This window comes from Sparus aurata, chromosome 6 (genome assembly GCF_900880675.1).
Source record: "Sparus aurata chromosome 6, fSpaAur1.1, whole genome shotgun sequence".
Taxonomy (NCBI): Eukaryota; Metazoa; Chordata; class Actinopteri; order Spariformes; family Sparidae; genus Sparus; species Sparus aurata.
The window spans coordinates 11,581,247-11,594,715 of NC_044192.1; the positions used below are offsets into that span (position 1 = coordinate 11,581,247).

Here is a 13,469-nt window from a genome sequence, read left to right on the forward strand (position 1 = left end):
TCATCCCAGCTGCTATAATGCAGCGGATTCAAGAATGTCTGGGAGACTTCCACACGTGCTCAAAGGGGGGAAACCCACAGACAGCATCAACGTTAATGTGCAACACAGTCACATGAAGGTCGAAGAATCGTGTCAAGGGGACACGTAGAGATCATGCTTGTGCGTGGTGTTGAAGTCATGTGGTAATTATTGAGATAATTAAAGTCATTAAAAGAGGTCTAATAGAATCATTGTGTTTGCTGGGATAAGATCAGCCCGAGGGAAGAGGACTGACCCGAACACTTACTCAAGTTTTCTCGCCAAACTTCCCTTCATGTGCTCAGCAACAGTCTACCGATGATGACTTCAAGCAGCTGGAAATGATAGCAAAGGTAAAGCCATCTTGTCTGACTTTAAACATGTGCAAGAGTGATTCGTTTGCATTTTATTTTTTTTGGTTTAATCCTGGAGCAGTGAGTCTCCCTATCCTGAAAGCTTTAGTCACTTTAAAGTACAGCAAGATTTCTCAGCAGAGATCCTCACCGAGCTTTAGTTCCCGCAGATGTTTCCACTGAATGTCATGAATACAACCCCGATTTTTAATGTTCCAGCAAATTTGTAGCTGAAGCCGGATGGAAGCTCACAAAGATCTCTCTGCTCCCCCGGTCAGAAAACTGAATCTAAGCGTCCCTCCGGTCCGTCCAGCAGGGACAAGAAGAACTCCCAGACAGGAGGTGAAAGTTGATCTGCCGCATCAAACCACTCAATCTCTCAGTCTCTGCATCTGTCCACCCTCAGCTGAGGACCACTCAGTCTCCGGTCTCTCCCTGAGGAGGCTGCCTGGAGGCTGTCAACCCTTCCGAGTCATTAAGATAATTAAGAAGACAGTTAAAATTATTTCGTAACAGCCCAGTGCAATTATATCTGCATGTTGGGTGACAAATGTGAATCAGTAATGTTAGCCAAAAATGACTTCTTGTCATGTAATTCCGGATAGTAATTTAGGTTTTGAACGGTCACACACTTCAGACACTGCTGCCATTGAGTTCTCACTATGAATAAACAACTTCAATTATAGATTGTCAATAATTTAAACAGACAAATGCTAATTGCTAGCAGGTAGTGTGTTTGTGCTGACGGATTATTTGCAAACACAGTCATTTAATTGATTATGATGTCAACTAATGACTACATTTCTCTTGATAATACTCTTTAATTTGCTTTTAAAAAAACTCCTCTTGGCCATGCTGGAGCTAGTCCAAAACGTTCTACAACTGATTATCCTTCAAACTAATGACATTGCCATCGGCCTCAGTCGTACTGTCTGTTCAGTGCTAATTCTGAAATCTGAGCATGTAAAAATGATCCCTGCTAAACCTCGGCATGTTAGCATTGTCACCAGGAGCGTGTTAGCTTACGGATTATCCTGACTTCTTTGTCTCCATGAGCTTTTAAAGGGGCACTTCTTCTTTTTCCCATCAGGCATATGTGAGCTGATTTTAAGGTGACATGAAAAACGAGACCTTCCACCACTGATAGCTGTTCAATGCTGCTGGACTGTGGTTTTCTTTTTGAAGGGCTCCGGTCAGATTTTCAGGCCAAACCATGTGACTTTATGCAAGTTCTCAAGTGCATCTCTCTGCTCTGCTAACAGAGAGCCACAGTTTAGCCACACATAGTTTCACAGAGCCTCTTAAATTTGTTTTATATACTATTAGCCATTCCTGTCCAAAACATTATGATGTATTATGACTTATTATAGGTCAAACTAATTATGTCTGCATCAGTTGTATGATGCATTTCGTGCTAATTCTCAAATGTTAGCATGCTACCATGCTAAAATATAAGGTGAACATAGTGAAAATCATACCCGCTAAACCGCTACTCACCATGTTAGCATCGTCATCCTGACAATTTTAGCTTCTTGATGTTAGCGTTTAGCTCGAGCACCACTGTGTCTCTCGTTCTTCCGACTTTGTTGTGTTCATGAGTTTATAAGTTGTAATGTAGAGAGAACAAGGATTTCACTGTTGAAGCTAGTAGATAACTTTTCTAACTTATCCAGGTTACTCGTCTGGACAGCAACAACCATATTTGTCAAATTGCATGTGAGCAAAACCTGATATATTTAAATTAGTATAAACTTTCTTACCACCAATCACATTTTTTGCTGACTATTTGCATTTTCGTTCTGACATGAGGGGTGCGTTTTCCTAGCAGAGAACTCATTTGTCTGATTATTCTATCACCATGTGAACGCACTACATGTGCGGCACCAGAGAACTTCTCGCCCTCCCGTACAGTCAGTCTTGTTTATCTTTCAATATTTTATTTGAGCATCTGAAAAGATGATCAGAAGTGTGTGTTTAATGTTTGACGGGTGTATTTCTGTTACTTGTTTGTGGTCTGGAAAGTTCTTGTTCTCTCTCCAACGTGACAGCAGGATTTAACATTAAATGATGCTGAAACGACGAGGCTTCTGGAAAACATCCAACGATATCTTGACATGAACTGCCCCAACAAACATGTTTAAGTATTAATAATGTTTTGTGGTCACGGCTATCCTCCCTGAGGAGAGTGTCTGCTTACTTACTTACTTACATCAATATCACTTACAGTATTACAGTCCGGCTGATCTTTATGTAAATCCCTTTCTAATTAGAATTAATTGATTGAATTCTTGTGGTTTTATCCGCTTCGGGAGGATTGGCTTCACTCAGCGAGTTTCTTAAAATAATGAAATACTGACCAAGCAAACACGGTGTGTCCAAGCAACGAGATCTTTGAAGAGCGTTGTTGCAGGCTTCAGAGCAAACACAACATTCCACTTTTAATGTTTAACGCAGCACTGACAGGATGATGTATATATAATCACAATGGCACGCCAGAGACACGGACACATTTAAGAAACAGTGCAACATTCACAGAGCTGTGTGATTTGAGAGAAGCGCTCGCTGCCAGGAGTCTGTGTTTTCCCACATAAAGAAAGAAGGGAAGTATTTCAGGAAATCCTGATGCACATAACAGGTGGTGCTTACAGTATGAAGCTTTCGTTGTGAGTTGGCAGGAGCTCTGGTGAGAACAACTGTCGCGCTGAACAGAGTCCAGTGTCAACATTCAGTCGTATTAAAGCTTGGGTGTTACAGGATGCAATATAATATAATTGGAAAAACAGGGTTTTGCATACCTAACTGGCTGAACTCTGTGAACTGAGCGAAAAAGTTTGTTTTCTTCTCAAGATTTAAGCGGCTTCTTCTCGCAGAGGAAGGACGAGTACGTCTTAAGGACAAAAGGGTGAAATGAATTATAAGTCGTCAAAGTGATTAAACTTTATGGACTGCCTGCTCTTAAATTTAAAGATCCTGGATGATAACCTTCAGATATCACCTGTTTTATCTCTGAGCATCAGAGCTGGGGCTTATTTGAAGGTTAACAGCAGTGATTCTCAACTTTTTTGGCCTTTGACTTCTTAAGAAGTTTACACAACCCCATGTCGCAGGCTGAATATGACTAAGCTGTGGATGCTTCTTTTTTAAATGTATCTTTAGGGATTTTAAGCCTTAATTGGACAGCTGACATAGAGAGACGACAAGAGGAGAGAGGGGAATTAGACGCAACAAACGTCACAGACTGGACCCAGACCGGGGATGCTGCATTTTGCGGATAAGCTCAACCAAAAAGGAAAATTCTGTCATTATTTACTCAGCCTCATGCAGATCGGAAGGTTTACTTCAAAGTAGAACAAAATCGCAGCGTTTTCATAAACAGCAGGTGTGGGTGGGGACTTGTTTTAAAATGTAAAAAACCTAAATAAAATTCAGCTCATCTGGCTTAATCGAAGTCTCTGGAGGGTGTAAATAATGTCTTTGTTCAATCAATCTGGGGTCTTTGGGCTTTGTTTTGTAGTCCTCTCCTTGTGTCATGTTTTGCTTGTCACTTCTTCCCTTTTTCCTTTTCCTGCATTTTTTTCCGGTTCACCTGGGTTTCCTATGTTAATTGTCTATCAGAGCCGGTGTTTTCCTCTTACTCTTTGTCAGTTCGTCTGTTCTGTTTCCCAAAGTCAGTCCTGTGTCTCCTGTGTTCCTCATATTCCTTGTGTTCCTTCTTTGGTTTGTGGCTTTTTTTAGTTTTTGTATTGCCTGCTTCCTTTGCTTTTGTTTCCTTTTATTCAGCTTTTTGGTGACTTCCTTTTGTATTTCCGATAGACCTCAGCTGTGTTATTAAAGCTCACCGTTTGTTCTTAACTCCGCCTGCCTCCTGAGTGTCTTCTGTTTGGGTCCTCACTATTTTATCTCCATGTAACAACACATTGGAAAAGCTGTAAGGAGCTATTTAATCTTCTTTTTTGTTGCCCAGCTACTTCAGTTGTTCAGGTGAATATCACAACGCTGTTTTGCTGTGAACCTCCAGAAATGTTCTGTAGACAACAGAACTTCCCCCGACTTTCCATCCGCATGAGGGTAAGTAGATGATGACTTAATTTTGACTTGGTTTTTTAAGGGAACTTATCCTTTAAGGACAAGCTATGTTTATGAGCTTTAGAGCATCAGGTGTGTCTGAATTCCCAGGATGATAAGATCAGCGGGAGGTGATTTAAAGTGACTCACCAAAATCGTCACAGCAGACCTCCATGGAGTCGGAGGAACAGTCGCTAAGATCGTCGAAGGAGGCATCTTGGTCCTCGTGGACCTGAAACCTGCAGGAACAGAGACAAAATCATTTAATGGGCTAAGAAACAAAACAGAAAGCAGAATTTTGAGTAAATGCTACGTATATATCTTTTAAAAACAGAATGGTTACTCATAAAAAGCACGAGAGGCCCCAAGGCTGCATCATATTCGGCGTGTCCAAAAAATAAGCCGCAGTTTGTTCTTTGCTGCTTATCTCCTCATCGTAAAAGATGAAACACTGCCCTCACCTGAACCTGAAGGGAGCCACAGCGACCATGTTGACTCTTCCCGGCTCACTTCCTCTGCGCTGCATGTTGAAGGGTGGGTGGGAAGACTTTGGTTTGTTACTGGGCACCTCTCGCAGGTTGGAGAAGTTCCTCGCCTCTCTTTGGTTGTTGCCCATTCCAGCTGAAGAAACGCCCGATATCACATTCCCATTGGCACCTTTAGTATACATGAGACGTCCTCTTCCGTGGCCTAACTGGGCGTTAGCAGAGAGTCGGCACAAGGCGTCCTCCTCAGCCGCGTTGTCCACGTTGCTCAGACGATATTTTCCAAAGGTCCAGTTCTTGTTGGTGGTTCGTCTCAGCTGGAGGTCTCGCAAAGCCTTGTGGGTCAGCGTGCTGGTGCGGAGGTCCAGCGTGTCTTTGGAGCGCGGGACTTCCCTCTTTGGTATCTGCGGGCTGCTGTACGCTGAGCACGTGCCGTCGGTTCGCTCCGTAGCCGCGGGGCTTCTGTGTAAGTACACAGCGGTTTTCTGCTGCAGCAGGTGGTTCTTCAACGCCGCACCTCTCAGCAGCTCCGAAGGAGCCGAGGAAACAGAGGATGAAGAGTAGGAAGGTCGTCTTTTGGCGGCGTGCTGGTACCCCACCGAGGGGTTGGAGAGGCCACCATATTGTTGCTTGGGGTCCATCTTGGAGAGAGGCATCATGCTCCGAGGTAAAGGCAGACTCGAGCTGACACCCGCGTCGCTCTGACTCTGAGATATGACTTTGATATTCACTCCGCCGCTCATGGTTGGTCAGAGTTAGTGGACTGAGGTCTGGAAAGGAAAGCAACAAATCAACTTTAGAGCAAAAATCCTATATCAACATTTTTTATTAAGAAATGTGTATTCTATCATTAAAAGCAGGTGGATTTACAGAGAATACAGCGCAGGGTTGTTATTTTTTCTGAGCATAAAGGTAACTGCAGGAAACAAAACTGCAGCAAAAATGCAATTAAAAAAGTGTGCAAGTGTGAGTAAAACTGACAGATCGCTCATTTACAGGGCATCATCTTCCAGACTATCTTGGTCAAGACCATTCATTTCCTGTAGTGTCCTCTGGCCGACACTCTTTGTGTGAAGCTAAGCTAACTGGTTGTAGCAGCTGCTGGTTATGTATTATTTTTTAACATTCAGACATGACAACGGTACCAATCTTCCGATCTAACTTTTTTCCCAGGAAACAAATTTGTGTATTTTCCCAAATGTCTCATATTTCCTTTAAGTCCAAACGCTGAAAGAGCCAACGTGACACCGACACTGACAAGCTTGTGGTGTGCAGGTCTACATATAAAGCACTTGTGATTGGACGGCTGCTGACATCCATCCCTTCTGCATACTGTATGATTGATAACAAGCTTTTATGTCAGATTAATACCGTAGGAACTACGGCGCAACAGCTGCGCATTCCAGGGTGTCTGCCTCCACCACGGAGGTACTGACTGAAGCGAGTGGGAAAGAAGAAAGAGGAGAAGATGGTTTGAGGGGAGCGGCCATTAAACCATCACGTATCAATTACAGCATCAAAGTGGCCAAAAGTTCTGAGTCACAAGTTTTTTTAATTCCTCAACTGGGAGAGAGACTGAGATCAAGGAAGTGAGTGAAACTTGACGAAAGTACATAAAATGCTGATTTGGTGTTTTTTTTTTGAAGCCGCACCAAGAAGGAAAGCGAAGCAGCCGATGTAAGGCAAAAGAAAATAATAATCAGAAAGGTTGAATAAGGGTTAAAAGAAACCTAGAAATAATCTAATTAAAATAGGATTAAAACATAATCAAAGAGCACAACACAGAAATCAATCAGAGCCTCTAAAAAGAGACCATATGTTTCGACAGCTTTGCCTAATGTATTCCTGCTCCTCGAGCCACAACCTCCAGCGAGACGCGCTGTGAAAGCCAGTGTCAGACTGACACCACTTGGCACATGCAGCAGGAGAACGGCTCCTTTCAGGCCGTGCCAACACCGGCTGTCCCCACCCCGGCCCTGCAGACACCACCTCTCCCTCCAAAGACGTTATGGTGGGGGCCTTCACCGGTCCACCAACTCCATCCCCTCCATCCTATCTCATCTAATGCTGGTCACTGATAACAGTACGTTATGAACATAACCCAAAACGTTCATTAGAGTTTACAGGACCACAGTGCTTTGGTTCAAGGCAGTGAAAAGCTGAAACACAATGCAAGATGAACTAGAACAGCAGGGCAGTTTGGAGTCCAACGTTGTCATATTTCTGTAACACTTCCAGCAGAAGTGTCTGAACTGAACGTGAGGTAGAGCTGAAGTGATCCTAATTAAAAAGTTGCTCTAAAACTGATCCTGCAAGTTTGATAACTGCTTCATTGTTTGAGTCATGTTTCAAGCGAATGATGCCTCGAACGTTTTCCTCTTCTTAAATGTGCATGTGGTGTTTTTTCTTTTGTTTTTTTTGCAACTGTAAATTCAACATTGTCGGGTTTTGGATTAGGGAATCTGCAGATAACTTTCTCAATGTATTTCAACGTCGGCGGATTAAAGCTGAAGGAAGCGTTGTGGTTGTTTTAGCTAACTTCCTGTCCGTTTTGCAGTTAGCGATGCCCTTCCTCCCGTCGACGTCACCGGACTCCTCGCAGCTCTCCTTGCCTGTTCTCTTTTCTTCAAGCGTTTTTCAACACTTGTTTGGTAGTATAAGCCATCACCAGGAGCTCTGGAACTGTTGGCTTTTCCCTCATCTGTCATTGTTTAGCAGTGTAGATACCAAAACAGGAGGAACCTGCTCTCCGAGTGTTTTGCCTGAGCGGACAGGACCGCCTCTTTATGGAGCTCTCTGTTCTGATTGGATGAAGTGGGCAGGGATACCAAATCATTTCTTTGCTCTCTGGAGAGAAGCGTTACCGACCAAACACTCACACCAGCCATTGAGCTATTAAACACTTAATACGAAAATACATCTTATTTTTCATATGATCATTGATAAAAATTATCATATGTTGCAGCCGTAACATTTATTTTTTTCATTTAAAGGGTCAAGATCTTAAAATAAAGATAAAGATAAGATAAAGATAATATTAAGGTTAAAGAAGAATAATGATGAAGAGAGAGAGATTAAATGTACATGTTGTTCCGTGTTCTGAGGTGTGATATATTAATGTTTTCACTTAATCTTTTATCACTAAGACATTTTCTATCGAATGCGCTTACTGTTAAAGTGTGACAGGATTCTTCTCATGGAGATCAGTCTAAAAGATTTTTACGTCTGAATGACAAACAACTCTACCTTTAACCAGCTTTGTTACGTATTTTTTTTCGGTTGTCCAAAAAAGAACAAAAAAACATATTGCAATCTAAGCCCTTAATATGAAAATGATAAGACTGCTACGTCTATGTAGTCTTTTCATGCGACGCCTTGTGTGAGTTTGTTAGTCCTGCAAGTCCTCTGTTGCTTTCCCTGTTGTTTCTCCCATTTTCCCCGAAGCGTGAGCGCAGACCGTCGTATGCCGTATGGACCGTAAAGCCCCTCTAGAACAAAACTCTAATTCTGTGCTACACGCTGTATATAAATAAACTTGCCTCGACTGTCTGACTTTTTCATCATCTTCAGTGACTGAAGATCGCTGATCGCTGAAGTAAAAATCTACAATAATCACGTCTGTGTCCCTGTGTGCTCTCATCCTTTAAATATCCTCCTCCTCATGCCTTATTTATAAAGGGAAGTGAAGCCTTGAGACAACCTGACGTGCATGACAAAGACTGCTTCACACGGATACACAGCACACACACTCAGACTAAGACACACACATGTAAATAACACAAGCATGTGCTTAATAGATCAGAGGATAACATCGCATTAGAGCTGCGACGATTTGTGAGTTAAGTGTCAACTTCTGAATGAAATGATTGATAATTGATTCATCAGTTTAACTCATCTCTCAAGAAAAAAGTCAAATTTCCGATTTATTTATGCAAATATTTTCTGTTTTGTTTTACGCCTTCATGACAATAAACTGAAGATCTTTGGGTTGTGGACAAAACCAGACATTTGAGGACATCATCTTGGGCTTTGGGGAACACTGATCGACATCCTTTCCATCGTTTTCTGAAATTTTATAGACCAAATAACCTTTAAATCAAGTGAGATAATAATTGTATATAATTGTTAGTTGCAGGCCGACACCCTTCATTCAAGGTGATATGGCTGGAATTGAAGTTACAGGAGGAAAGCACATATTTTTCAAGTATTGTGACAAAATCACTGCAATATTTGAACATAATTTACTCAGAATCGTCAATTTGCACAACAGAACTTCCAACAGTGACAACAGTATTTACTTATTAATATTGTGCTGCAATGTTCCACTGAATGTTTTTTAAAAAAAGGAAATACTGAATTACAACCATAAGCACAATCAATGTTCCCTGAGAGAGCTCGATGAGATAGGATGTGTTCGTCTTACCTGAGTAAATAAATGTCCGACATTAATCTTCAGCAGAGAGACAACAAGACGACAGTGTGGTGAAGAGTCAGACGGGCTACACTTAACAGCATGATGCAGCTTACAGTAATACAATTTAGACCCACGTGCTGCTTTAAAGTGAGGAGGTGGTGGTGGTGGGGGGGGGGGGGGGTCGATGCTGGACGACATGAAGCAAGCCTGCATAAAACTGAAGGGAAACTACACGTCCTCACATCTTCACACACACACACACACTGGGTGTCACTGTAACACACACACACACACACACATACATTCATTCCACCCATTATGAGCAGATATATTAGTGACTCACACTTCGATCTTTCTCTGGTGACATCATGCTTTGTTTCCCCCCCCTCTGGAGGCTCGTGTTTCTGTGACAGTCTGAATGAGACTTTGAGCTCCTTCTTCTTACACGCCGGCCATGCAGCATGCCAGCATCAAAGCATCCAGCCAGCAGCGAACGAGGTAGCTAAAACTGCCCGAGTCCTCCAGGCCTATAATCAGCCCGAGGGCCAGACTAAAGATACTCGCACGGACCAACAACACCATCACTTTCTTCTGGTGGAGTCTCCGATTCTTTCAGTGCCTGTTTTTCGAAACGCAATAAAAACCATTTTGGAAGAAATAAGACGTCAGCGTTCAAATGTAATCGACCAAATCTGGAAGTAATCATCATCACTCAGGGAACTGCTGTCAGGGCTTGTGAATCATTCTGTCATTTTCGTTTCGTGCCAAAAGTCATCTCATGAGGTGCCACCTTACAAAAACAGCAAGCGTTTTCTTTCACTTTGCAGACGTTTCGCCGAGCTGAATGTGACCCTGCTGTTTCTGTGCTCCAGTTTCTCTCCATTCCAGCTGAGCACCGATGGATAATAGAGTTGAACGAGTGCATCATTATCTACATAATTCAATTTTCGCAAGACTGTCGTACTATCTAGTCTTACAAGAGGCCTGATCTAATTTTTAAATATAGCACCAAGTCCCAGATTCCTGATTTTCTCTGCTTCCTCCTGTGTCCTAGCTTTGTGTCGGGGAGGTATTCTGCAGGGACAAACATGGACTGAGGTCAGCGTGTGCACACACAAAGTACACAAAGACAAGTTCACATGCACGGATGACAGAAGTAAAGCACGGCTCTTCTTACATTTGGCTGAAGGCACGATGTCAGGTGACACCAGTCCAGACTTTGTGTTTCCATTGTTTGTGACGGCTAAAAACCTTCACTTTGTGTTCAGGTTTTTCCCTCCAGCACCAAATGTTTTACAGTTATCTGAGAGACTTTGACAATGAATCAGTTGGAGAGAAACAAAATACAATTTTCTTTGGCATATCGCGACTGTTTCTCTCCAAAACAGTAGGCGTTTTCCCATTTACTATGAAAGTTAGTAGTCAGAACTCAAAATAACAACTTTGTTGCACAAAGACAGATTATCTTTGCACTGTTGCCCGAGGGGATAAAAGAGTCAGTCGGTTCCTCAAGAACAACTGGATGTAAAGCCATGAAATGTTGCACAGTTGTGATTCTTCATATCGTGCCGCCGGCAGGTCAACATTCTTCTGTTCGTAGTAGAAAATCCTGACAACAATTGGATGGAGTGCCATTAAATATGGTAAACACATGAAGTGTGATAACTTTGGTGAAACCCCGACTTTTAATTTCATTTCGTCAAAATCTCACTTGAACTTTGGTTTATGGCTTTAGCTGTAAAACTAATGAAATTACTGTCAGCGTCAGCTCTACTTGTATTTAGAGCCCAACAGATATGCAGTATTTGGGGCCAATGCCGATACCTCAGTCGATTTACACACATGTTCTTGCTGTGATCTCTCAAATGTAATGGAGGGAGGATATCTTACGGTTTAACAATAAACGCTACAGTCTAAAAGTGAACTGAAACAGTAAACTCCACTCACCATTTAGCTAATTATAAATCATGTTCTGCACTGTGTTCTGTAAAACCGGGGAAGTTTCCATAATGTTGGCCCACTGATATTTTGGCTATAACATACCTGCCAGTCATCAGCATGTTGGAATTGTCACAGTGAGCATGTTAGCATTAGCTCAAAGCACCACAGCGCCACCAGCATGACTGTAGACTCTTGGTCTTAATTGTTTAAAGCTCACAGTGAGTGTCAAAATACATTTGATTAAATGAATCGAGACAACCATCTTTTTTGTAATCACTGACATTGCCCATGAGACACTGTCACTGTTAGTTATTTCAATGGGACGCACAAACACCAAAACATGTCTGCAAAACAGGCAAACAGTATGATAGACTATGACACTGTGGTACTTTATGTGGCACTGGTTCATTCAAGTATTTTTCCCTATGACATTAAACAAAAAAGGGATTTATTTTTTAAAAATGTATTGATCTTTTCTGATGTTTATTAGAGCTGTAATTTATGAACACAGCTGCTGTCCGTGATCAAATTACTGTCACGTTCTTCTTCACCTGCCAGTGTGGCAACAATCACAAGTTTGGATTATTAAGACCAGGTGAAAGTGGAACAATGTCACATAATCAGCTCTGCATCCTTTAGATCTCCCCTGTGTTTTCTTTTAGAAAAACACTCAGGGTTATTACACCATCTCAGACTATAAAGTCTGTTAAGCTGCATGTTTCCTCCAATAGAATCACATTTTCTTCTAATGGCACCGTCTCTCCGACATCAATAATGGCGAAACTCTCCCTCCTCGTCCATCACACATTGTAATAAAATGTCAGCACACTGCAGCAGAACTCCCCTGCAGGCGTGAGCATTATGTAAACCATGTTTTTCTGTCTCGTCACCACTGGAGACAAATATGTCACTTCATGATTTAGTCAGGTTTGCCGGACATCAATTAGTCAGAGATTACCATAAAGCCATTAAACACTGACATATTGTCTTTAGCGTTAAAGCCCACTGTACGTTTTTGTGGCACGCGAGATTAGAGTGAGCATGTAGGCGTTGAGTTAATCTGTTGGCCCACTGCGGGGATTTATCCCTATAAATCACTTTGAGTGATTAACTGCGGTCAGTAATGCCATGACATCATCAACACCCTGTAATGCTCCAGCTGCAGGCAGCTGTGTCCTGTTAGCACTGTCCAAAAACATTAAATGTTAGAAATGATATTGAAGGGTAACATCCATATTGGATCACTTATAAAATACGATCCGTCCGTGTTTTGACACATTCGGGTCTGTGCTTCTGGCCACATCTCGATCAGTGATGTCACAGCAGGTAATTTGCCTCTGATGTGAATCACCTGTGGCCTGTTGTTCATGTCCGTATGTCTGAGTTAGTTTATATCAATAGGCTTTTTTTTTACGACTGGTATTAGACTCATCAAAGCACAGGTGTTGTGCCGTTGTACGTCACCTTTGAAACGAACAGTTAAATGGAAATGAAATGGAACCATCATTATTGACTTCATCACTTGCACCTGGGATTTTACTTTCTTCTCTTTGAAAAATGGATGTAAAGCCATTAAATGTCGATTCTTTTCCAGGACCCTGCAGTCTTCAGTACTTCAAAGTGTCTTTTAATTTTATCTACAGCCACTGTCCTTTAGGCCATCATGACGCGATCTGGCTACAGAGGCAGTTGGGATTTGCCTTAATCATTGAATTCGCTTTTTGCCTTTTTAATTTGACCTTTTCCCCCCCAGCCCTTTCTCACAATCAACGCATCAAATACAGCAGCCTGGTCAGTTATCCTACGCTTCTGAGTTTGACGGTCTAGCAGAAAGGGCAAGAAAAGTCTATGCAGGAGGGTGTCGGGTTGGTTTGTATGCAGGACTTACACCCAGAAGACTGGGGATCAGTCCTGTATGTGACCAACTCTCAACACTGAGTTGTTGTTGTTTTTTTAATTACATGATGTAAGTGAAGTGGGGCGACATAAGTTACTAGACTTAGTTACTAGTTTTGCTGGTTATTTTCATAAACCAATTAGTTTTTGTGCCTAAACCTAACCAAACCACAACCGTTTGACAATGTTTATAACAGTAGAGAAGTTATTTTGGAAGACCAGATTTTGCAAGAAGTTTTCACTTGAGCAAGGATTCATTCGTGTGTGAAACTGACACTGGAGGGGCGAGCAGAGCAG

General features: G+C 42.1%; 1 protein-coding gene across 15 annotated transcripts in view; it reads right to left on the bottom strand.

Moving 5' to 3' along the window:
* Positions 1-13,469, bottom strand: part of nav1b (neuron navigator 1b) — an 81,244-nt gene that overhangs the window by 57,308 nt on the left and 10,467 nt on the right. For all 15 annotated transcript variants that reach the window (XM_030418821.1, XM_030418832.1, XM_030418829.1 and 12 more), the window contains exons 2-3: positions 4,898-5,691; positions 4,587-4,675 (exon numbers count right to left, since the gene is read on the bottom strand). In XM_030418821.1, the coding sequence (XP_030274681.1) occupies positions 4,587-4,675; positions 4,898-5,664 (856 nt within the window). In that variant the 5' untranslated portion in view covers positions 5,665-5,691. The remainder of the gene's footprint in view (positions 1-4,586; positions 4,676-4,897; positions 5,692-13,469) is intronic.